General features: G+C 49.3%; 6 protein-coding genes across 6 annotated transcripts; 4 read left to right on the top strand and 2 right to left on the bottom strand.

Annotated features, from left to right (window-relative positions):
- Nucleotides 1–2210: 2210 nt before the first annotated feature.
- CSF1 (Macrophage colony-stimulating factor 1 receptor) lies at nt 2211–11845 on the top strand (the record flags this gene model as incomplete). The annotated part of the gene is made up of 2 exons (XM_064894889.1): nt 2211–2269; nt 2329–11845. 2 exons carry the CDS (start codon nt 2211–2213, stop codon nt 11843–11845), a joined length of 9576 nt encoding a protein of 3191 aa, XP_064757576.1.
- A 714-nt stretch (nt 11846–12559) lies between these two features.
- On the top strand, nt 12560–15240 carry EFT2 (translation elongation factor 2; the record flags this gene model as incomplete). The annotated part of the gene is made up of 4 exons (XM_064894890.1): nt 12560–12608; nt 12657–12673; nt 12733–12827; nt 12879–15240. 4 exons carry the CDS (start codon nt 12560–12562, stop codon nt 15238–15240), a joined length of 2523 nt encoding a protein of 840 aa, XP_064757577.1.
- Nucleotides 15241–15887: 647 nt separating this feature from the next.
- On the top strand, nt 15888–17528 carry ERG6_2 (Delta(24)-sterol C-methyltransferase; the record flags this gene model as incomplete). The annotated part of the gene is made up of 1 exon (XM_064894891.1): nt 15888–17528. The coding sequence occupies one exon, from the start codon at nt 15888–15890 to the stop codon at nt 17526–17528; it is 1641 nt and encodes a 546-aa protein (XP_064757578.1).
- A 1399-nt stretch (nt 17529–18927) lies between these two features.
- LTR64_000507 (uncharacterized protein) lies at nt 18928–19508 on the bottom strand (the record flags this gene model as incomplete). The annotated part of the gene is made up of 2 exons (XM_064894892.1): nt 18928–18998; nt 19055–19508. 2 exons carry the CDS (start codon nt 19506–19508, stop codon nt 18928–18930), a joined length of 525 nt encoding a protein of 174 aa, XP_064757579.1.
- Nucleotides 19509–22625: 3117 nt separating this feature from the next.
- On the top strand, nt 22626–23041 carry PSF3 (DNA replication protein; the record flags this gene model as incomplete). The annotated part of the gene is made up of 2 exons (XM_064894893.1): nt 22626–22793; nt 22862–23041. The coding sequence occupies 2 exons, from the start codon at nt 22626–22628 to the stop codon at nt 23039–23041; spliced, it is 348 nt and encodes a 115-aa protein (XP_064757580.1).
- A 21-nt stretch (nt 23042–23062) lies between these two features.
- VPS60 (Vacuolar protein-sorting-associated protein 60) lies at nt 23063–23951 on the bottom strand (the record flags this gene model as incomplete). Its single annotated transcript, XM_064894894.1, has 2 exons — nt 23063–23647; nt 23700–23951. The coding sequence occupies 2 exons, from the start codon at nt 23949–23951 to the stop codon at nt 23063–23065; spliced, it is 837 nt and encodes a 278-aa protein (XP_064757581.1).
- Nucleotides 23952–24277: the final 326 nt, after the last annotated feature.

Consider the following 24277-nt stretch of genomic DNA (forward strand, 5'->3'; position numbering starts at 1 on the left):
ATCGAGTATGTCCTTACAAAGTGCTTCTGTTCATGATTATTCCATTCATCACCACCTTCTTTCCTTGCTCGTACCCTCTCCATCTGCTCAGCCTCTTCGTCTTCGACGACCAGATCGACTAGCAGAGACTCGTCTATCTTGCTTCCCTGAGACGAGGATGGGCGCAGATCCCGATGTAGTTTCGCCTGCAGGCCGTCTTCTTCGGAGTCGGAGCCAGAAGTGATGCCGGCTTTGCCCTTGTGAATCTTCTTCTTGAGTTCGCTCTTTCTCCTCAACTTGTGGTCTTCAGTTGGCTGAAGTAAGTGCCTGTTGGCCGAGGTTGTCAGGAGCGAAGGGTCCCCCTTCATCCAATCTTCGCGTGTCGCAAAGTGCGCTGTGATCACTGGATAGTTCCAGTCACCAAACTCGAGAGCTCGTGCATTACCGTATAATCTCTCGTCATCAGGGTCCAGTGCTATTTCCCAGTCTGGCTCGGCGGCTCGATAATCATGGGCATGACCTCGAGCTTCAGGTGCGGAGCCTTCTGCTCCGGCTTTCGAGAGTAATGGTGTCTTGGAATTCGGTTCACCAGGCTTGGGCAACCAATACTTGCCTTTGCCTCCGCGTTCATATCTCATGCCCTCCATCATGCGTGCAGTCCGAGCTTGGGATTCCTCGTGAGCGATTATGCGGTCGCCAGAATCATATGTCCTGTAGTCGTACTGCTTGCCACGAAAGGTTTCCTTGGTATCCTCCACCAGGTCTCTGACACCAAACGCATCTCTTAAGGCATACTTGACAGGCATGCGAGCGGCCGAAATGGTAATATCGGCGTAGTCATGCCAGGAGAAAGCGTACCAGTGCCCAATAGCGAAGAGCGGCATTTCGAAACAGATGAGTGCGTCTTGAATCGCAGCTGCAAGGTTGTCGGCCGTATAACCCGGTATATCGTTGGGAATGGCGCCCAGGAATTGTAAGATGGACAAGAAGAAACCTTGCCAGTAGGAGGCAAAGATGACCAGCTTGATGCATAAGAACTTAGGCATCGGTCGAAAGGGCGCGAGATCCTCTGACATACACACCCAAAACATGGCAAGGGCGTATAGACATAGGGTAATGCTCACGTTGTAGAGCAAGCCTGACCAGAAGTACCCAGATGTGAGACCAATATAGCCCTCTTGGTATGTACCTGTTGATTTCATAATTATTGTAGACACTGCCAGGATAGGTTTCAAGTAGGCATATTGAAGAATCCCTCTCTTGATGGTCAAAAAAGTATGTGGATCTGAAATATCGACCTTGGAGAAACAATGGTTGAGAGGCCACGGGTGTGATTTGGGAGCCCGTCCATGCATCATAATTATGAGTGATCGTTCACCACCAAGGAAGTTGATCAGGAGCTGGAGGAAGGTGTATATCGTAAAGGCTTCGTAGATGTCCCTCAAAGGATCGAGATAGAAGGCGGCTGTTTGCGATTCCACGGACGCCCATGATGCCGCCGAGTAAATTGGCACCATGAGGAGTATACGAATAACATGTCGCTGTAGTAAGGGTTTGCGATAGTTTTTGGTCTGTAGCCATATGGCAACGAAAGAGATGATGGTTGCGACCAGCGCAGCAACACCAGCTAACACGATGATCACTTTGGCAAATCGCGTGCCTGTGCCCGCCATGTTGGCCTGTGTGTGCTAGGATTCAATACAGAGTGAACTCGTTGGACCTGGATAGAAACAGTTAAATACAGTTACTGCCACATCCTGCTGCCAGTATTGAATTCTGTGGGAACGTATTCCACCTCGATCTTTCGCTTCACGGGTGGACTTGAACCTGAGATCCGTATTACCAGCGCATGTAGGTATCACCTCAACGGCATCGTAGTCATGGAGGGATTGGAGACTTGTATGTTTGCAGGCAGATGGATTGTTCCAGCACGTTTGCACGGTGGGCCATTCTCGACAGGCGATAGGAACCTCAGGCGTCACTGCAACACAGATCATGTGTATACGCCTAAATTCAGCCGCAAATTAACCGTGGCTCGCGTTGCCAAAGCGGAAGTGTCTAACTGGCAGGCGCGGTTCGTGACCTGTGGCAGCTGCGATTGCAAGATCAATACGCGGTCGACCCTGCCCAATAAGACAGTAATGTGGCTGTCAACTCCGCGCGACTCCCTATATGAGTACAAGAGGTGATCGTAGAGATGAACGAGGCATCTCGGGGAGTGCGCAATCCTCATGGCGGGCTTGAATGGGTTGACATCTGAGTCCCTAGGCTCAAATCCGACTTTTAACTGGCAAGTTCTTGCTTTGCAGACTGATACGCTACCGCTATACAGAGGCTAACTTTGCCCAGGACCTGGTTCATTGAGCTGCTGACTTCTGCCATACTCGTCCTCTGGTTTCTCTTCTATCTGAACAGGCTCTTCGCGTCCGCCATTTCCTATGGTCTACGGGCTTATTCATGGCACAAATTCAGAGTCTACCTCGATATTCAGTCTCTACAGATTAGCCTTCTCGGTGGCCGTATTTTCTTCAAGGGCGTGCGCTATCACGGTGAGAACGAGTCCGTCTACATCCATAATGGTCATCTCACGTGGAGGTATTGGCTGCGAGTCACAAAGCAGATTGCCTTGTGTAAATCTGCTATTAAAAATCGAGAGCAAGACGAGAAGGCCTACAAGAATAGCTCGGAAACGGGGAGCGAAACCTCGTTACCTGAGTACAATCGAAACGAGCCTGAATCCAGGATTGTCGTCTCTATCACAGGATTAGAGTGGTTCATCTACAATCGTACTCCTGTTTACGATGCTATCATCCAAGACGTCGATGTCAGAGCAAGCAGCAGTACTTCAGTAGGAGGTCAGTCAACCGCCAACGCTCTCTCACAGACTGTGGCAGCCAAACTTAGACAACATGCAAAGGTCGTCCTCGAAAAGGATGCGTCCATCCTCGAAGAGAAGCTGGACGCCAAAGAAGACTTTCAAGAACCTTCCTCCAAGGACTCGCGATCAACCTCTCCACGAGACTCCGACGAGCATTCAATAAACAGCGAAGCAGCTCCGGCAGAGACAGACGTTAGTTCCTTCTATTCTTTCATACTGCGATTCTTCCCTGTCGGAATTGAGTGTGCTCGAGGTGCTGTATCACTCGGCAATGAGCATACAAAGGCCATTATAGTGACTACCTTCGATAGAGCCAAAGGCCACATCGATGCCGGCGCTTCCGGTCCTGCTGATCTCTACAGGCAGATCTTCGACTTTGACATTGAGCATCCTGTCGTCCAGATGAAGCCAAATCCGGATTTCCATCTTCCTCAGATGGCAGCTGCCGAGCGCGTTATTGCTGGCCATGAGGCCGTTCTCAAGCGACGGCCATGGTGGCGCCCTACCTTAAATCTAAACAAGAAGCGGAAGACCTGGTCGCGTGGCTTGCGCAACCTGATTCCTCACTTCCGCCGTTCTGTTTCCAGCTTGCATGATGCATATGTGCCCAAAGAAGATGAGCAGACTTATGCTGCTTTCACCGATGCTCGACCTGACAGCCAGGACTGGCAGGGCCTCGATCGTTACATGGATGAAGACGAAGGTGATGACCATCATGCCTGGCTCAGCGTCGAATATGCCCGTTTTTCTACTATCCTCGATTGTCCTCACGTGCACTTCAATTTTTACTGGGATACACCTGGTGAAGTTCATCCAGAACATTTGACAGCACCGACCTCAGGTCTCGCTGCTGAGCTGAATGGCCTTCCACCTCCTGAATATGGTATGCATCTTGAGGTTTATGGCGGCCTGGTCAACTACGGGCCGTGGTCTGATCGGCTTCGGATTGAGCTCCAGAACGTATTCCTTCCAGCTGGCTATAATACTGCCCAACCAAAAGATGACCTTTTAGCAGGTGACCCTCGTTTAAGCACTGTCATGAACATTACTGTTGATATCAAGAAGGAGATGACACTTCGTGTCCCAACACGGGAAGATTCAAAAGACTGGCGTTGGCGTGGTCGAGCGACCGCAGTAAGAGATGCTGCAGCACTGCGAAGACAACAACAACAAAGGAGGCACTTTCGCTTCCGCCGATCTACCAAGCGAAGGCTAGGCCCTGACATCAGGTCTTTTGGCTGGATTGCCATTGCTGCTGGCGCTCACTCCAAAGTACGGTATACGATGGATATATTTCCTGGCTTTGATGGCTATCGCAATGGTCTGCAGCTGAATTTGCGAAACACGAAGGCGACTTCTAGTGTAAACCATGCAACGCTCTGGGAATGCAAAAATCAGGATGTGTCAGCTGATTTGTCAAATCCTCTTGGATGGAACCAACTACATACCTGGCGCTTTGACATAACGAACAAAAACATGGATCTGTTCCTCCTTCGCGACCACACCTTTCTCCTGTTAGATCTCATATCTGATTTCACAGCAGGACAGAAGTCGGACTACATGACCTTCGTGCCGTTCAAGTATGTGATCGGCATCAAATTCCTGGATCTGAACCTGTTCCTGAACGCAAACGACCAGAACATCATCGATAACCCATGTGATTTCGAAGAAAATACTTTCCTTGTGCTAGGGTTCGCTCGTCTGGTTGGACAAGTCGACATTCCTATGCAGTACTACTCTCCCGCACAAGGCACTGTCAAGTTCAAAGGTGATGGCCAAGATGCAAGCTTGACACTGAAGACACCAGTATGGCACACCTTGCACAACTTCGGGCACAATGAGAACATGGCTACTCTTAAGACGCTCCATTTGGATGGCTCGTACAATTACTATAGCACGACTAGTCCCAAGCTCACAGATTCTCTTTTCATGTCGATTCATGGCGGCAATCCAAGATTCAACTTGCAGGGATATCTTATACGCTTTTTCATGAACGTGAAGGAGAATTACTTTGGGGATACCATTCATTTCAGCACACTAGAAGAACACCAATCGAGACTGGACAGACACAAACGAGGAGAGGAAGAGCGGAAAGCCCCTGTAAAGAAGCAAAACGATCTCGATGTAATTCTCAGCGTTCGAACCGACCGTGCAGTGGCCGTAATGCCAGCAAGCATTTACCATGGCAACGAGGATTTACGTGTCGATGTGTTGCAAATCGACGCCGACATGCGGTTCACGAACTACTATATGGACCTACAGGTCAATACGAGCCCCGTCGAAGTTTCCATCGAGAAAAGTATGTGGAGCGAAGGGAAGTTCAAAAGGGATGCTACTGGTTGCCAATTGTTCATTGACGGTATCTCGGTTTATGGCCATAGGCTCTTCGGCGCCCCGCCTGCAGAACCCACGTATCTGTGCAATTGGGATTTTGATGTTGGTGAGATTGGCGGTGAATGCACAACCGATTTCATTCGAATCTTGCTCACCTCGATCATGTCGTTTGTTTTTACCATGGACGACGACGAGAATGCCTTGCCACAGGCTGAGGTGGTACTGATCCCAGATATTACATTCCTACGAATGCGTGCAGCAGGATTACGAACATGGATAGTGTCAAGTGATACAGCTTTTCTGCTCTCAATCTCTGGCACTACGGTAGAGCTCAACGACTGGGCAAACCAACACTTTTCAAAGTATGTCAAGGTCGATTCGCCGATGATCTTGCTAGCTGCGGTCGATAGCGCTACAGCATACCGCCATCGCGAATCGCCAGAGAAAGCAGTTCCTACACATGCCTGTATTCGGTCTTCGTTGAAGCTCGCTGTACTCGATCGCAAACCAGGTTTCTCACACAACAGAGCACTTCAACAGCAGCATGTGCGCATGCACGACTCAAGAACTCGCCGAGCCGAATTCTTGCTGCACAAGCACCATCAGCTTGAGCACGATCAATTTTCGACGAGCTGGAGTCGTCAGCCACCTGCTATGCCGTTACCAACCATGCCTCAGCCTGTCACACTTCTCGGAACAGCTGTCTCGGCGCAGGGCCAAAGCCCCAAATCTCAGTCTAGCTCCTTCTTAGCACTGAACCCTCTTGACAATCGGCTCAATCAGATCTCGAGGGATACTAATTCATACATGGATGATTTCAGGCACCATCAACTTCGTCCGCATACAGCTTTTCTTACTCCCTCCTTGAAGCATTCGGTATCATCTCCTTGGATCAGACCACATTTCCCGTTGCAGGATGTCCAACCTGACCAAGAACACCTACCTCACTTAGACACGTCTGCCTGCAGTGACGACGACGGGTTTCAAGAAGACCTGCAGACTGAGGAGTTTCCTACCACACAGGAGGATTTTGGACACGATGGAATTTTCTGCAATCTGGTTGACGGTATTGTTGGAGTCTTCACGCCTAGTCTTATCCAATCCGTCGTAACACTGTTGAATGAGATCTCCCCACAGCATCCCGAGTCAATTCTAGACGACTTACAGATACAGGTCATATCTAATATCAAGAAGCTTACAGCGACGCACGTTGGTAAGGTTGACGACATGTCCTTCAGATTACCAGCCTCACACCTTCGTCTGATCAATCCACACGAGGCCACCGACACCGACATAAGCTTCGATCAGTATGACTTCAGGTTGGATGACACCCGTGTTACTGTCCGTCTCGCTCCTTCGACTCATGCTAAAGATCTGCAGCCACGCATTTCGATCTATGCAAGTCTTCGGAAGCTGAATGTCAAAGTCTCCGAAATCCGTCCTCATATTGACCAATTCGCATCTGAAGCTGAGGTAGTGTTAGCAGGTCTTGGATTATGGCTTAGTTTAAAAGAAGAAGTTCGGGCACGAACACATATCAATAACCTTGAATTTATTACAGCTGGAGAAAACGTCGATAAATTGGCCGAGCTGATACGACGGAGTGAAGCACTGGTTGAGAAGGCCGTCGAGCAGATGTCGCAGATCGACCTTGGAGAAAGAACTCAACATTTGTTGTATCATTTGACATCAATACAGACATATCAGGACCCCTCCTTCATGATAAGAGCTGTCAACGTATTGCGAACCGCTGAGGACCACATCAGACTACACGATTCCTGGAAAATGGTCATACGACTGCGGCTCCTTCTGGCGAGCCAGATCAGTCGAGGAGACCAGTCTTATGGGTGTTCCAGCAGCTGTTTGAATGAGGACAGAGTCCAGGTTAGGAAGCATATTTTGGCTTCTTTCGACAAGTGGAAGACTTGGGAGAACGCAGGGCAAGACGATAATGCACTGGTCCAAGCAGTATTCGGTCCCTCGAGGCAGGTGTCAGGGCAGTCTCAGTATCCCATCAACGTAGAGGTAGAAGTGTTGCTAGGACGCGCAGCTTTGACTTTAGATCCAGGGCCTGATCAGAGTCAGTTGTTCATCCAAAGCCTCGATCTCAATTTCTCTGAGAAGCTGTCTCAGGAGACAAAAAAGTCATGGTCTTTCGGAAGTCAACATCGATCGAGCAGGATTGTGCAGGCGTACTGTGGGACGATGGGTTGTCACCTGAACTGGGAATTGATCAAGCTAGCGGAACGAATCGTCGAGCTCTCACAATCCTACCAGACTAAGGAGACTATCACTGGCTCCGAGGGCTCCGCTGAACAGGGTGTGCGCGACGATGTCATTGACCTTTCGGTAGTAATTGGCGCCGATGCCGCGTCGATTGACATACAAACCATCAACCTGCGTCTTGTTACCGGGGTGGAACGCTTTAGAGCGTCTGTGAGTCTTGGATTCGAGGACATGAAGAAGATGAACACTTCAGTTGTTTTGAGTGCCGCTTCTGGCCGGTTTAGATTACGAAGCAAGAGCAAGAGCAAGAGCAAGAGCATCCTGGGCTGCAAAGTCAGTGCGCCAACAATCCATTTAAGCACACAGATCGATAAGAGTTCCTCAGGTGGCACGATTGTACTGCACTCCGCAGCCACATGTCGTAAGCTTCGGCTCCATGTAAAGGAAGACATCTTGGGCCTCCTGCAGCTCGTTGAAATTATCTTCAAAGCTGAAGTAGTTGAGGTAAAGCGTCTCATGAAGACCCTGGCAGATAAGTCTGCGCCTACACAGCAAGACGTCAAACCTGGCAATGATCGTAATGCTAGGAAAGTGCAGCCTCACGTGGCACTGTTCCTGGACGACTACCTCATGCAGTTCGACCTGATGGCCTACCTCAAATACAGCATTGCTGGCAAAGTGGCAAGAACATCCGTTGTACCATTTAACGCAAAAAGATTTTCTGTGAATCTGGATGTTAAGGAAAATTATCACTCTTTTCAAAACCCCACCACTGACACCAAAGTATCAAAATCAGTTCTTAAGATGCCACCTCTCAGCGCCACTATTGCAGTTGCAATACGTCCAGACCGCATCGGGGTTGACGCTCGTGTTGCAATAGATCGGATGTTATTAGAAGCTTCTGCTGTGCGAGCATGCTTTGATGCAGCATACAGAAACCAGACCATCGAGTATGTGAATCGAATAAAAGCTTCAGTTGCAAGCATAAAAGAGAGCGTGAACGGCGGTGTTGCGAAGCATGAATCCACAATGTCCGCTCCAGAGGCAGGTCTGACCACATCCCGGGAAAGAACTGTACAGTATCATGGCTATCTTGTGTTTGAGGGCATCGGTGTTCGCTGTAGAGCACCTGCCCTCAGGCCTGACCAAGACTATTTGGTCGATCTCAACATGAGACTCGATTCTACTTCGTTGAGGATAGGAAATCTGCGTGAGGCCGATGGTATGTTGTATCAGAAGCCGCACTTTGAAGTCAACTTACGACAATTCTCGACTAGTATCGACCGTGTAGGCAAAGCCACAGAGAATTTCGGCCACATCCATACTGGTGTTCGCATCTCCGGCCTTACCGAGATTGGTGAGGACGGAGTAGAGGTACAAAATTTCCATCTCACAAGTAATGGCATCAATGTGGATCTTTTTGCAGAAACAGCCCTACTCTCTGTTGATCTAATGACATTTCTGCAAGCGCGAATCAAGACTCTTGCAGCTGCCGAGGATGCTAAGAAGCTCAAACCCTTACGTCGACTTACTTTGGCTGCACCAACCATGCAAGAGCGCAGCCAAGAACCAGAGAATGCGATCAAGGAAGAGGAAGCATCAGGCCTTTTAAGTTCCACGTTCGTTGTCGAACTCAATGCCATCTGTCTGCAGTGGCTGATCAGCAGCAACAGCAAGCAATCTCCTATACGGCCTGCTGAGAATATGGCTCTCACAGTGACTAAGATCGACCTGCGCACACAGAGAGAAGCTTCAGCGAGGTTGTCAATCAGGAATTTGCAGCTCCAATTAGTCCCCAACGGGAGTGATCCGTTCGATCGTACGGCTAACTCAGCTCTCCTTCCTGAGATGGTGTTCAATGCTGCGTATGCTCGAGCCAACACTACTCGAAAGTTCGCTTTCAAAGCGGCTGGAAAACTCCTTGACGTCAAGCTAGCCTCGAACTTTATACTACCTGCGGCTGCAATTCAGGAATCACTTGCTCTAGCAAGCTCTGAGCTTCGTAGTCTGAAAACGTTCGCTGGAAAAGATGAGGCAAGCTCTTCGCAAACACAGCTGCCCAAGCTGCTAGGCAACAAGCGCCTGGCACATCTGCTTGTTTTTGCAGACTTCGTTGGAGCAGAAGTAACCATCTCACCAGCTAGGGAGGCATCACATGAGCAGGAATCTGCTTTTGGTTTCTTGAAAGGCTCGAAAAGGTCAAGAGCCGGACGATATGGCCAAGCGGTACAAAGCTCAACAGGAGAAGATGCAACATTGAGAGCGCCTGGAGTTGCATTCCAGGTCGAGTATTCCGATGACGGCGCGCAAGACCCTATGCTTAGTACTGAAGTGCGTGTTGCAGCTTCCTCGAACACTCTCGCTCCGTCTGTCGTTCCCTTAGTCTTGGAGATTTCCCGGAGCATCAAGAACCTCATGGGACAGGACAATAGCCAATCCGCCAAGAAAGACACTCAAGACGCTGAATCGCCGAAGGACAAAAGCATCGGGCCCAATCAGCAAGCTGCGGATCCCACAGCTGTTCTAGGGAAAGTGAAGCTGAACGCAGAACTTCTGGTTCAGAGACAAGAATTCAGCCTTACATGTCAGCCGATAGCTCGAGTCTCTGCCACTGCGCAATTCGAAGAGATCTTCGTGGTTGTCAACACCGTCCAAGCCAAGGACCAGGAACGCTTCTTCTCGTTGATGACAACGTTCAACGACCTGGAAGCTTCTGTACAGCATGTCTATTCCCGAGAGTCCACCGCTAGCTTTACGGTAAAGTCTATTGCAGTCTCGCTTATGAATAGCAAGCATTTCAGCAACAAAAGCGGCATTTCTGCCATCCTTAACGTCAGTCCTATGAAAGCTTACCTCAACGCTAAACAAATGCAGGACTTTTTACTCTTTCGAGAGATTTGGTATCCTACAGAGCTCCGTGCCGGCAACCGAGAATCTAAGCCTGTAGTTAGAGAAGACACGTTACAAGGACCTGCCATACAGAGATTCCAGGAAGTTACCACCACAGCTGTACTTCCGTGGCATGCCATTGTCTCTATTCAAGAGGTCAACCTCCAGGTTGACTTTGGTCAGAGTATCGGCAAATCGGATTTTGCAATAGAGAAACTGTGGGCTTCCTCTAAGAAGACATCCGATGCTGAACAGAATTTATGCGTAGGTTTTGACAAGATTGGCATCGACAGTCATGGCCGTATGAGTGGGTTTGTGGAACTGCAACGAGTGCGTGTGCGTACAGCCATTCGTTGGCCGATGGTGGAAGAAAAACTACAAGCACCATTGGTACAAGGATCTGTGGGATTTGAACATCTCCGAGCAAAGGCCGTCTTTGACTACCAGCCATTCGCAGTGGCGGATATATCCTCCTTTGAGTTTTTGATCTATAATGTACGACAGGGCAGAGCAAGTGATCGACTTGTGGGCATTCTGGACGGTGGCAAAGTGCAGGTATTCTGTACCACTGCTGCCGCAGCTCAAGGACTGTCCATTGTTCAAGCATTTGAACGTCTAGTGCAGGAGAAGCAGGAAGCTTTTGAGGCGAACATACACGAGCTCGACAGATATCTGCGACGTAAATCGGTCATGCCGTCAAGCACGTGGAAATCGCCATCCGAACTCGAAGTGGCATCCAAGCAAGACGTACAACGACCCGGCCATGCACCTCGCTTACACGTTGATGTGGTCATTACCTTGCGAGCCATCGATGCTGGAGTCTTCACGTCATCCTTCTTCGACGAAACAACTCTGAAGCTCGAAGCTGTTGACGTGCAGGCTCGGTTTGCAGTCAACGAAATTGACGACAAGACTCATAGTGGTTTAGGAATGAGTCTTGGCCAAGTCCGACTGGCACTCTCAACGATGAGTAGACCAAATGCAAAGGCGCTAGGCGAGGTATCAGTTACAGAGGTCATTGACCGGGCAACATCCGCTCGAGGAGGAACAATCTTGAAAGTGCCCCGATTGGTAGCGTCGATGCAAACATGGCAACAAGCACGGTCTAATGTCATTGAATATGTGTTCTCAAGCACGTTTCAAGGTAAGGTTGACATTGGTTGGAATTACTCGCGCATCAGCACGATTCGCCGCATGTGGGATAGCCACTCACGAACTTTGGCACAGAAAATGTCCAAACCTCTAGCCCCATCTGCCATCAAGATCACAGCAGAACCAAAAAGCGAAGCAGAAGGTCAGGAGAAGATCACGGCGGTAGTACACATGCCACAGTCTAAGTACGAGTACATTGCCCTAGAGCCACCGATTATCGATACCCCACAGCTGAGGGACCTTGGGGAGGCGACGCCATCATTGGAGTGGATTGGGTTGAATAGAGAGCGGTTGCCACACGTCACACATTCAGTCATCATAGTAAGTTTATTGGAGGTGGCTAAGGAGATAGAGGATTCTTACAGTCGCATTTTGGGATCTGGTTGACTGCTGGCACTTCTGTACAGTAGCGAAAGTGTTAGCTCCAGTCTATTAGCGTGGCGTTGAGGTTCCAGGATAGAGTCATGCCAGAGTCAGACTCCCATGGGAGTGTCAAGTTATGGTAGTGTAGTGTTTCATTGCAATGTACAAATTTATTCGATGAGCTTGAAGGTCACTCCACCATGTGTATGCAACACGTTGGCCTCCCGTGGCATGGTCTTGAGGGGTGGTGCGGCAATGTTCAATTTTACTGCAGTACTGCACAGATATACACATCTCAAGCTCGGGGTGGATGTCCAGATCAAATGTGAACGATAGAGAGTAAGGCGTAAAGTATGTGAAACACAACAATGACTCCTGCTCGTACCAATATGAGTCAACACTAGAGAGGCCAAAAACACTTGCCAACCAGAAAATGCCAAGACGCCTCTCACGCTAACCACGATCGTCAAGTCGCACTGATCGCGTGGAGTAATGAGGGGCAGCGAAGTGCTTGCTAATTCTTTCCATCCAGACGATTTTTGATCTTAACCCTTCCCTTCTCACCGCCGACTTTCATTTTCGTCTGCGACGAACAAAAGCAGGCGTCCTCGCATTTCGAGTCGTATACTCGACTCTTGTATCCTTAAAGCCCGCCCTTTCTGTGGCTCTTTCTACCTTCAAGCTCAAGAGAGCGCCCTACCAGGTTCAAGTCTAGTACATCACCAATAGTCGCCCATCATGGTGAACTTCACCGTCGACGAGATTCATGTTCTTATGAAGAAGCCTGGTAAGCAATACCTTCGAGGTCGAAGTCGACGTTGCTAACCTGTGACAGCCAATATCCGTAACATGGTATGCCATCGACTCCACCTCGAGGCCGCGGAAGCAGCAAATTTCTAACAATATCGCAGAGTGTTATCGCTCACGTCGACCATGGAAAATCTACCCTTACCGACTCGCTTGTTCAGCGTGCTGGTATCATTTCCGCCGCCAAGGCTGGTGAAGCGTAAGTGGAATATCCGAAAAGAGAAAGAGATAGACTCTGATAATGTGCTAGTCGATTCACCGATACGCGACAAGATGAGCAAGAGCGAGGTATCACAATCAAGTCGACCGCCATCTCTCTATATGCCCACTTGCCAGACGAGGAAGATCTTAAGGACATTCCCCAGAAGGTCGAGGGTAACGATTTCTTGATCAACTTGATCGATTCGCCTGGTCACGTCGATTTCTCTTCCGAGGTTACCGCTGCTCTACGAACTACCGATGGTGCTCTCGTTGTCGTCGATACCATCGAAGGTGTCTGCGTGCAGACTGAGACCGTGCTGCGACAAGCTCTCGGTGAGCGAGTCAAGCCTGTCGTCATTATCAACAAGGTTGACCGGGCTCTCCTCGAGTTGCAGGTCGAGAAGGAGGATCTTTACCAGTCCTTTTCACGAACCATCGAATCCGTCAATGTCATCATCGCCACCTACTTCGACAAGGCTCTTGGTGATGTCCAAGTCTACCCATACAATGGTACTGTTGCTTTCGGTTCCGGTCTCCACGGCTGGGCTTTCACAATCCGACAATTCGCTGTCAAGTATGCTAAGAAGTTTGGTGTTGACAAGAAGAAGATGATGGACCGCCTTTGGGGTGACAATTTCTTCAACCCAAAGACCAAGAAATGGACAAAGACTGCCGACGAGGGCGTCGAGCGTGCCTTCAACCAATTTATCCTTGATCCTATCTTCAGAATATTCGACGCATTCATGAAGGGTAAGAACGACGAACTGCTGAATATCTGCGGTAAGATCGACGTCAAGCTTACCACCGAGGAGAAAGAAGCTACTGGCAAGGGTCTCCTCAAGGCTATCATGCGAAAGTTCTTGCCAGCTGCTGATGCCCTCATGGAGATGATGGTCATTCACTTGCCATCTCCTGTCACCGCTCAAAAGTACCGAATGGAGACTCTCTACGAGGGTCCTCCTGATGACGAAGCCGCTGTTGGTATCCGAGACTGCAACCCTAACGCTACTCTCATGTTGTACGTCTCCAAGATGGTGCCAACCTCGGACAAGGGCCGATTCTACGCCTTTGGCCGTGTCTTCTCTGGTACTGTTCGATCTGGTCTCAAGGTTCGCATTCAGGGCCCCAACTACGTTCCCGGTAAGAAGGAGGATTTGTTCATCAAGGCCATTCAGCGAACTGTTCTCATGATGGGTCGAATGACCGAGCCAATTGATGATGTGCCAGCTGGTAACATCGTCGGTCTTGTTGGTGTTGATCAGTTCCTGCTCAAGTCTGGTACTCTCACTACCTCCGAGACTGCACACAACTTGAAGGTTATGAAGTTCTCAGTATCGCCTGTCGTGCGACGCTCAGTCGAGGTTAAGAATGCTGCTGATCTTCCCAAGTTGGTCGAAGGTCTCAAGCGTCTGTCCAAGTCTGATCCTTGTGTCTTGACATCCATCTCCGAAACTGGTGAACACATCGTCGCTGGTGCCGGTGAGCTTCATTTGGAAATTTGCTTGAAGGATCTTGAGGAAGACCACGCTGGTGTACCTCTCAAGATTTCTGACCCAGTCGTTCAGTACCGAGAGACTGTTGGTGGCAAGTCCAGCATGACAGCTTTGTCGAAATCTCCTAACAAGCACAATCGATTGTACGTCATTGCCGAACCTCTCGGTGAGGAGGTCTCAAAAGACATCGAGAATGGCAAGATCGCCCCAAGAGATGACTTCAAAGCACGAGCTCGAGTGCTCGCTGATGACCACGGCTGGGATGTTACCGATGCCCGAAAGATCTGGGCTTTCGGTCCAGACACTACTGGCGCTAACTTGCTTATCGACCAGACAAAGGCTGTTCAGTACCTCAGTGAAATCAAGGATTCTTTCGTCTCCGGTTTCCAGTGGGCTACACGAGAAGGTCCAATCGCCGAAGAGCCAATGCGATCCGTTCGATTCAACGTCATGGATGTCACACTTCACGCCGACGCCATCCACAGAGGTGGTGGTCAAATTATCCCAACAGCCAGACGTGTGCTCTACGCTTCTACACTTCTTGCTGACCCTGGTTTACTTGAGCCTGTCTACTTGGTCGAGATCCAAGTTCCAGAACAAGCCATGGGTGGAATCTATGGTGTCCTTACTAGGAAGAGAGGTCACGTATTCTACGAGGAGCAGCGTGTAGGAACTCCATTATTCACTGTCAAGGCATATCTGCCCGTCATGGAATCCTTCGGCTTCAATGCCGATCTTAGAGCCGCCACTGGTGGCCAGGCTTTCCCACAATCCGTCTTCGACCACTGGCAGATCCTCCCAGGTGGTTCACCTATTGTTAAGACCAGTGTGCCCGGAGCAGTTGTCGAGGCTATGCGAAAGAGAAAGGGTCTCAAGCCAGAAGTCCCAGGCTACGAGAACTACTACGACAAGTTGTAAAGTGGCTGTTTTGCTCTTTGTTCTTTTCGACCTGATTGCTGCAACACATCAAACAGCTTTCAGGCATTCCACGATCCGACATATGAAAAGCGACGCGTAAGTATGACGGGATGATGAATGTGCGTTGGTACTATGAATGCATCGGTAGAACATGGTTTAGGCAGTACATGACAAAAGCTCGCAGGTTTAGAGGATAGACACGAGCATGAGAATGAGAAATAAGATGTTCATTGATGCATTTTGAAAAAGGTTATATCTTGCAGCTTTACTTTTTGATTATTTCCCTCGCTAAACTAAGTACGTTATCGCTGATTTGAGTTACACGACCTATATGGAACGTTATCTTAGCCTCAATAGGAGTGTCCTATCGTCGTGGTGCAAAGAGTCAGTCAGCACAGACCGTGAGACTTGATATTGTTCTCGACATACCCTAAACATTTGCACTATATCATCTCGAGACATTCACACTCATACATCCACATAACGCGAAATGAAAACATTTCTTTCAAGACAGGTCGTTGCGGGACCTTTTAGCTTTCTGTCTTTCGAGTGTCTATCTACTCACAGCCCTGACTTGCCATTTCCAACCGTCAATTTGCAGGGTGTTCCTTGAGCGTTACACTGACTGATTGACGAACGAGCTCACAATGCCTCAACAACAACAACAACAACAACAACCACAACCTACAAATGCACAAGTATTTCTCGATGGTCTAAAACCAGCAGCATCCTCATATACATCCCGCTTCAGCGCCTTTTCCCAAGACAACAACAACAGCAGCAAAACCAAAGATAACACCAAGCCACACGACCAACAAGATACTTCCTCTCCCTCCAAAACCAAGCTCAAAACCCACATTTTCCCCGTCACCGAAGCCGAACGCACCCAAGTCCGCGCCACAGCCGTCTCCCACTCAAACGACTACTACAACATCGTCAGCCGCCGCTACGAGTTCGGCTGGTCCCAGCACTTCCACTGGACGCCCTTTGCGCCCGGCGACAGCATCAGCCACAGTCTGCGCAACTACGTCCACCGGCTCGCGGTCGTGATGGGCCTGAAGCGCGGGATGAGAGTTCTCGATGTGGGATGTGGGATTGGGGCGCCGGCGAGAGAGGTGGCGCGGCTGGTTGGGTGTGAGGTCGTGGGGGTGACGATTAATCAGTGGCAGGTGGATAGAGCGATTGAGTTGACGATGTTGGAGGGGATGGGGCATCTGTGTACGTTTATTAGAGGGGATTTTATGAGGCTGGATGAGAGGTTTCCCGGGGGTTGGTTTGATGCTGTTATGGGGTGTGAGGCGACGTGTCATGCGCCGAGTTTGGAGGGGGTGTATGGACAGGTGTGGCATGTTTTGAAGGAGGGGGGTGTTTTTGGGTTTACGGAGGAGTTGATGGACGATTCGTCGGAGGGGAGGTGGGATGAGACTTCTGAGAGGTTTCGAAATTTGCGGAATAATCTTGAGGTTGGTGGAGGTATGGCGAGTCTGCAGCCTGTGAGTGTGGCGAGAGCGGCTTTGCTGAAAGCTGGATTCACACTTGAGCTGGATGAAGACTATAGCAAGTATTTTGATTGTTTGTCGCAGCCACCGAAGGTTGTGTTTGCGGAGGACGGACTGGCCTTGGGCGAAATCGACGTGGAGAGGAATACACAGAATTTATGGGAGGGAAAGCAGGTGAAATCATTCTCGACAGTGAAGCTGCCAACCAGAGATGGCAATGGCTGGTATTATGCGCCTCCACCGAGCTCATCATATGAACAAATTCGTTCGTCACCGAAGCATCCAATACCTCCTACCCTCCGACCTTGGTATTACCCTATCATGGGCACAAAGGAGGCAGTACAGATGGGCGTCACAGATGAAGACCGCAAGAGAGTGTCGTTCATGAGCCATGGAAGTCGCCGATTCTACTTCACGTTAGTCAATATCCTCGTCTGGCTAGGGATCTGTTCACCAGGAGAAGCTCAACTGAACAAGATGATGGAATTATATTGCGACGCCTGCGTCGAGGCAGGAAAAGAAAATATTTTCGCACCATGCTGGATGTTCGTAGGTCGGAAAGACGAGGGCTTGGGTGATGCTACGTTGCTTGCGTCACAAAAGTTGGCCAACGGCCTGGCTGGAGCTGAGCTGCAATCTGGACCACTGAGTGCCAGGATTGATATGGCCACTTATGCCCAACTTCGACGACTTTCGAACTTTACAGAGGAAGAGAACGAATCTAGGTTTGGCACTCCCCAAACCGAGGTCGTTGATGTTTTTGACGGTGGTGTGTCGACCAAGCCGTAGATGTCTAGCTCTTGTAGCGTCGAACGAAGTTACCTTCTAGGATGTTTCATTCTTTTATGGTCTCTGTTCTGATGATAGTTTCTCGTTTGCTTCTGGATCCTCCTCCAGAGCTGCTCAAAGTCTTGGTAACATTCGCTTTGAGCAATGCTTCGATTGTCTGTCGTTCTCTCGCTAGTCCCTCCAATCTTGTATCCTCAGCAGGAGTGGCTTGTCTTTTCCTCTTGATCTGACCATTCATTCCATACACCACTGTCCAATCTGGAACTGCTGAGCCAGGTGGTAGGGTGATACCTGCGCAGACTTTGCTGTGTGAACCTAAAGTACAGCCTGGGAGCAGTGTGACACCTGCTTCAAGGATACTGTACTCGCCGATTGTGCACGGAGGTTGGAGCTTTACGGCAGAATGTAGGTGGGAGGATGCCCCGATATAGATATTGTTACTGTCTCGGGAGACAGACTGTGTATGACCTGTTCCTGCAGGCTTATCGAGGGCCATGGCTGACCCACGCTGAGGGTTGAACTCTTTGTCGTATCCTATCATACACCTTTCAAACAAAAGGCAACCATGTCCAATCGTGACCTTGCCATTGTCAGTGTATAACCTGCAACGAGGATGAATGACGGCTCCGGCCTCGATAGTGAGGGGATTAGTCCCCCTGAAATAACATGCAGGATCGACGTATGCTTGCGAAGAGATGTTGACTGGAGGAGTCGCGCCTGGGGATACTTTGGGAAGGGAAGGCAGTGTTGCTGGCCGTTCTGAGGTCGAGGTCGAGGTCATATTCACGACATCTTTTCGTGACTGAATGCTCAGGATAAAGTAGTCCTGGCTCAATATTTTCTCTGAAGCACCAACTGACGCACTGGTTGATTGAAGACAATGATGATGTTGAGATAGTGCTAAATTGTGCAAGCAGGCTCTTCCAAATGTGCTCTCTCTAGCACCAGCTGCAGAGCACCTCAAGCCTGAGATTCAGTTCAATATCCAAAGTGGCTGCTTCCTGGTACGGAAAAATTATTTCCGCCAGGTGGTCATTCTGCTTCAGGCGGAGAAAAGGCTCCTGGCACGATCCGCATTACTACAACGCAAGGTTCCCAGGTGAATAGTCTGCTCGATGTTTATGCTTCTAAGTCAGTGTCCTACAACGCTTTTACACAAATCGAAGAGTGGGGATAGGCTAGAATTAGTTTGCACAAAATTGGTAACTTTCAGTACAGTGGCACGAGACATCAAAAGTCAGTAATGTCGACTTGATATATTATTATATGAGTATTGGCAGTGCTGGCTGCATATTTGTAACAAGATTGTTTACAGCCGGCAGTAGTAGTAGTAAGCGAGTGTGGGTCACCTTTCCCCGGATCCTAGCATCAACCTTCAACAATGGCTCTCGAATTGTTCTTACAAACCAATATTGATTGGAATGTTAACAGTGTTACCACACAAGACAAGAGCGGTGCTGTTGCATGAGTCTGTGCATGGTTAGCATATTTACATTAGGTCACATTTTCCAGTGAGTGATGCTTACCCTTGATCTCACAATCCTTGCCTGACTCGTTGCAGCACACAGTTGACTGGTCGTTGGAGCACTTGGTGACGGTGGTAGTCGTGTCACCGCTGTCGTTGCTCTCTGAAGGAGGAGGAGGAGGAGCTCGTCGTGTCATCTTGACCTTAAAGTCAATGCCTCTGGCATCTACCGTGACAGGGACGGAGATAGTGTTGCCACAAACGACCAAGGCGTTGTTGTTGCAAGAGGCTGGCACATTGTTAGTCAGGACTTTAGACTCAAAGAATTCAAATCGCTCACTTGAGACTTCGCAATTCTTGCCTGACTGGTCGCAGCACATGGTAGCTTGCTCATTGGAGCATTGGGTGATGGTGGTAGTCGTGTCACCGCTGTTGTTGCTCTCTGAAGGAGGAGGAGGAGGCCTGGCAGCAGCGAGAGCCATAAAGGCCAAGATGGCGAGCTTCGTGTAATGCATGATAAAGGTGTTTTGGTAAAAAGGTGGAAAACGAAAGACTTAGTTAGCGAATGTGGAAATGAGTGATTACTATTGCTGGCTGATGGTGCTTGCTTTGATACTGGACAAAGTGCTGCTGTCGACACGAAGTCAGAGCCTTCTTATACATGTTGGCCCCTGAATCGAGAGCTTGCGTATTGTCAGCTATAGTCAATCCCCACGAGAAAGTGCCCTTAAACGAGTATGGGCTCAATCTGGTCAAGGAGACATGATCGACGTGCCTTCCGATGTCACTGATGGTACAGTATTATTGGACGTCGGTAATTAAAATTAATAGATTGGCGGAATAGCAGTCTGACCAACATAAGCTGAATATGGTGGTTGTGGAATTGCGGGGGGCGCCTCGGAATATCAAGTAAACAGGAGTGTCGATGCCGTGTGAGGTATACCCGTGATTTCAGCTTTGTGCCCACGCCTGAACCAGGAAGAGTATCCACTCCCTCAGCATAACCTACCAACGCAATGTTGTTCTATACGCCAGCAGTGGGCTCGAAGCAAGCTGATATTTCTTTCAGTGTCGACGTCCTGAGAGATGACGGATCTGCCTCCAGTCGCAAAAGACGCAGTCGTGTATATGTTTGACATCAAAACTACAAGCTGCATTCACGTGACACAATATCTTCGAGTATCGCCATAAAGCATGATCATAGCAGCTTTTGACAGGCGATAAGTTCTCTGAGGCCAAGAAACTGCATAAGATTCTCTTTCCGAAACTCACGGCATCGTGGATGTATACAGTCTCTCTGAACTGAACAGCGAAGATGTCTGGAGCAGCCTGCTCGGAGCCTAGATCCGAAAGATCGTTCCGTGGAGCGAGATGAACAGCAACAATGGGAAGGTTGTTGACAGTGATGCTTGAGAAGCCACCTGGGAGTCGGCACGAAGTTTCCGTACCTGTCTCACCAAGACATGTAGCTCTAGGGAAAACCAGGCTGTGTGCTCAGAGAACGTTTAAGGGTCCTTGCCTTGTGTAATGTGGCACTTACCAGTTTATGGATTGACGATATCGATGGGTAGAGATCTTGGCACCCAGAGTGAATGCAGGGGGGACGGTGCTGTCTAGCCCAGATGTTCACGACATCAAGCTCATGTGAGGCAAAATGTTGCGTGTCATGCCTAATCTAGTCTCGTCTTTGGAGTTCTCTTCGATGATCGCCTTCTTTTTGAGTCAGCATGGGCTCCATTGTAGATTCACTTCCGTCAGGATCTGCATTTGATCTGTGCAGCCGTCGCTGACGAGTACCTGCGCCCGAAACACCAGGTAAACAACCAATTGGACGGTGAGATCTTGGTTTTATCCATAAACGTGAAATCAACACTTGTTAAGATTGAGTTGAATGGTAGGTTATGAGCTGTCAAAGGGTGCAGGTGCTCGACGATTCGACCTCAGTCGACGTCCAGGCAATGCGAAAGGCGCTCCGATGCGCTACGGCTCACTCTGCAGGCGCGGCTCTGCTAAAGGAGTTACAGTGACGACCTAGATTGAAGAATGGCACTACGCCGGGATCTAGCTTCCGCCGGATATCGGCGTATTTGGTGAATGAAGTCTGACCCTAAGCGACTAGGTAAAGCGATACCAACCGTAGCCAGTAGGGGTTCATGGTCAGTCCTTACTGTGTAAAGTAGAGCTACCAAGAAAGCGCTTCTTTGATAGATTTAGCGACTGAAAATTGAGACCCTAATGGTGCCAAGGCTGAATCATCACCTGACTCTATACCCCTGCTCAACGTCGCTCTATTCTTTATTCCGGTATTTCACTCTATAGGAACTCCCGACTGACGATCAGGGGTCGACCAATGCATGTTGATCGCGTTCGACATCTGCACGAGTACTCTTAGTTTAGCTGCTCCGCTCATGTATACGAAAGTCAGCATTCGGTGCTGATACAGGCCTGCCGATGAACGAATGATAGGGAGCAGGTTGGTGAAGATTTGTTGAAATCTCGTCAGGGTCGTTCCTGTGCCGAACGGTAGTGGTGATATAAGGTTCTAGCATACAACTGTTGTATTATATATATGCAAGACCAGCTTTGACGTTGATGAAGGATTTTCATTTGGGTCGCCATCTACCCTGCACCCAGTAGAGCTCATGTCTCAGGTTGCAAGGATACGTCAAACGGTAGGACAAGTAACCAGGTCGGTTGAGCGACTTACTTTCCAATTTGCGAATTAATGTGCGGGAAGCTATCGTTTGTGCAGACTCCTGTCTGCTTACCCTTGGCGGGATTTTTCTGCGCATTGCCTGTCCTCCTTAGCATACGTGGCACTGCACGATGAAGCAGAGCAAGGTGGGTTTGGATGCGATGATTCAAGCTATGTGTCCAACAGTCTTCTCGATGATCATAGCCTGAGTTTGCGACGTCTACTGGGACCTGGACACTCTTGACCAGCGTTATTGAGGTATACCAAATGACACGACGGAGTGGTAGAGTAGAATTACAATCAAGAACAATTCGATGCATGATTAATGGCAGCATCCCTCGTTGGTGCGGCCGAACCATTCCAATCAATATCAAGCAGAAACATCACGGGGAACAGGTACCATTGCGATTGACATTCACTGATTGCTTGATTGATTCGATGCAGTGACAAAGCATTCGAAACACCAAAATTCGCCAAAGTTTCTCTTCTTGGCACAGCGCATCGGTCGCGTGCTGCATTCTGACGCGTCCGAGGCTCGCTACTAGAGAGCACTGATCTGTCGAGACGGAATAAATCTTCCTACCCTCACGATGAGACTTGTTTCATAATTGCGTACGCTCTAAATGCACGTCGAAAAACAGCAGGATGTCATACTACGATGTCGATGCGATCTTGACCGAATCACAGAAATTGCCGTGTACTTTCCAGATTGACGTACCTGGATTAGGGTATTTGGACGGGAACCCTGGCGAGACAGTGAGAGAGTTGTGCTTTGCAACCATCAAGTTACATGACTGACTGTGTTGAGATCAAAGGGGGAACAAAGCTGGACTTGCCGTTATGGCTCGGGGCGGTACTTGCTCTGCCAAGGTTTGTCGTTACAGTTGAAAACTGTGAAAACTGACCAAGATTTAGCAACAATCCTGGGTCGCAGCCTATGGTCACAATTGATTTTCCTGCACCGATGGAACAGCGGGTGATGAATGCCCTCAAGGCTGATCCTAACTCAGTCGACCTCCGGGCACAGGCACCACACTTCTATGCACTAGGCGCTCATGTTTTGGACCTGTTCGAAGACGAAAATGTCATTGATATCTTGACCGAGGTAGGTGTCTCATGTTGAGTTGACAATACGCTTGATCTTAGGTGTTGGAATATGTTGACACGATGCAGACTTTTCGCAGTCGCGCAGCCAGAATAGCCGACCACGGTCACAATGCACAAGGAGCCTTGACTGATGGGGCAGACTTCCTGCGAGGTCTGGATGAGACAGAGAGGCAACTCTTTCGGAGTGCCCACGATAGACCCAAGGATGTCAAAGCGTGGTCACAAAATTTGAAGAGGACGACATAGAGGAAGAAACAGCAAAGGGCGTCAAGGTGCTCCTCCAGCAGGTTCAGCGACTTTTTTCGACTCGGGGGGCTCGTCGACAAACGTCGGTAGTGCCTCATCTTGCATAAAGGCAGGCATTCCACCAGCAGTCTCAGCTTGTTGTTCAAAGGTCATCTCTTCTCCTAAAGCTTCCAGCTCAGCATCGAGTTCCGCCTCGTCCACGTCGTCTGGAATATCGTAGGCTCGACCCATACTCTCGCTGATTTCGTTGCCGATTTCCATCAAATCAGCCATCTCGTCTTGGATCTGCTCTATTTTGTCAAGGTCGATCTTGCCGTACTGCTTCTTCAATTCCTTGTTGGTAGTCTTCATAGCATCAACAGTGGTCATGACATTCTTGAGATTGTCCTGCATCATGCCGGCCTGCTCCATGTTCCAAGACTGCTGCATCAAGTTGTCCTTTTGTGATTCGTACATCTTCCTTTGCTGTAGAACTTTCAGTGCCCTCTGCTTGATGGCGTTCTTCCCAGGACCATCGCGCATCTTGGCCATTTTCTGCTGATAGGTGGTCAGCTCAGCGTTGAGCTTGGCTAATTTGACATCGATCGAGTCTATCCTCGTTTCTACCTGCAGGACTATCAGACCACAGCCGCCATGTGTAAAGGATATGTTTACATACTCCTGTAATTGCCTGGTTGAGTGTTGGCTTGGGCGCATTGTTCTTAGCACCGAAGAGGCGGTTCATCGTGACTGCAAAGAGGACGAAGCCAACGCAGTGGTTCGAAAGGCCAAAGCCGCGGAGGAAAGTCCAGAGCACTTTTTCTTCAGTCGCGATTCCAAATTTCGCCTTGACTGAAGCGGATAACAAACAGAATTCACAATGGCGTCCTTTGTATTGTGAATGAGCAAGTCGCTGGAATGGCTGCGTCATGTTCGAGGCAATCGGCTTCGGTGGTAACGGTGTGGGGCACTGCAGCAGCAGGCGAACGGCCCCTAAACTGTTTCTGCAAGCCTGCCACATGGGCTGCCCAGTGTCGCAATCTCGGACGATAGCAAGATGGATCCCGTCGCATGCACGAAAGACCAACACAACTTGAAGTCACACGCGCTTCCCATATCATTTGTCTGGATACTCTTACCTGACCTGAATCGGAGTGGGCAGTCAATGTAATCACTCAATTGGTTCTTGCTCGCACAATATCTACACTCGCACTATCTTACATCTTCGATCCAGCCCACTTCGTCGGTTCATGCTCT

The sequence above is a fragment of the Lithohypha guttulata genome (assembly GCF_036872675.1).
Source record: "Lithohypha guttulata strain CCFEE 5908 chromosome Unknown scaffold_1, whole genome shotgun sequence".
Classification (NCBI taxonomy): domain Eukaryota; kingdom Fungi; phylum Ascomycota; class Eurotiomycetes; order Chaetothyriales; family Trichomeriaceae; genus Lithohypha; species Lithohypha guttulata.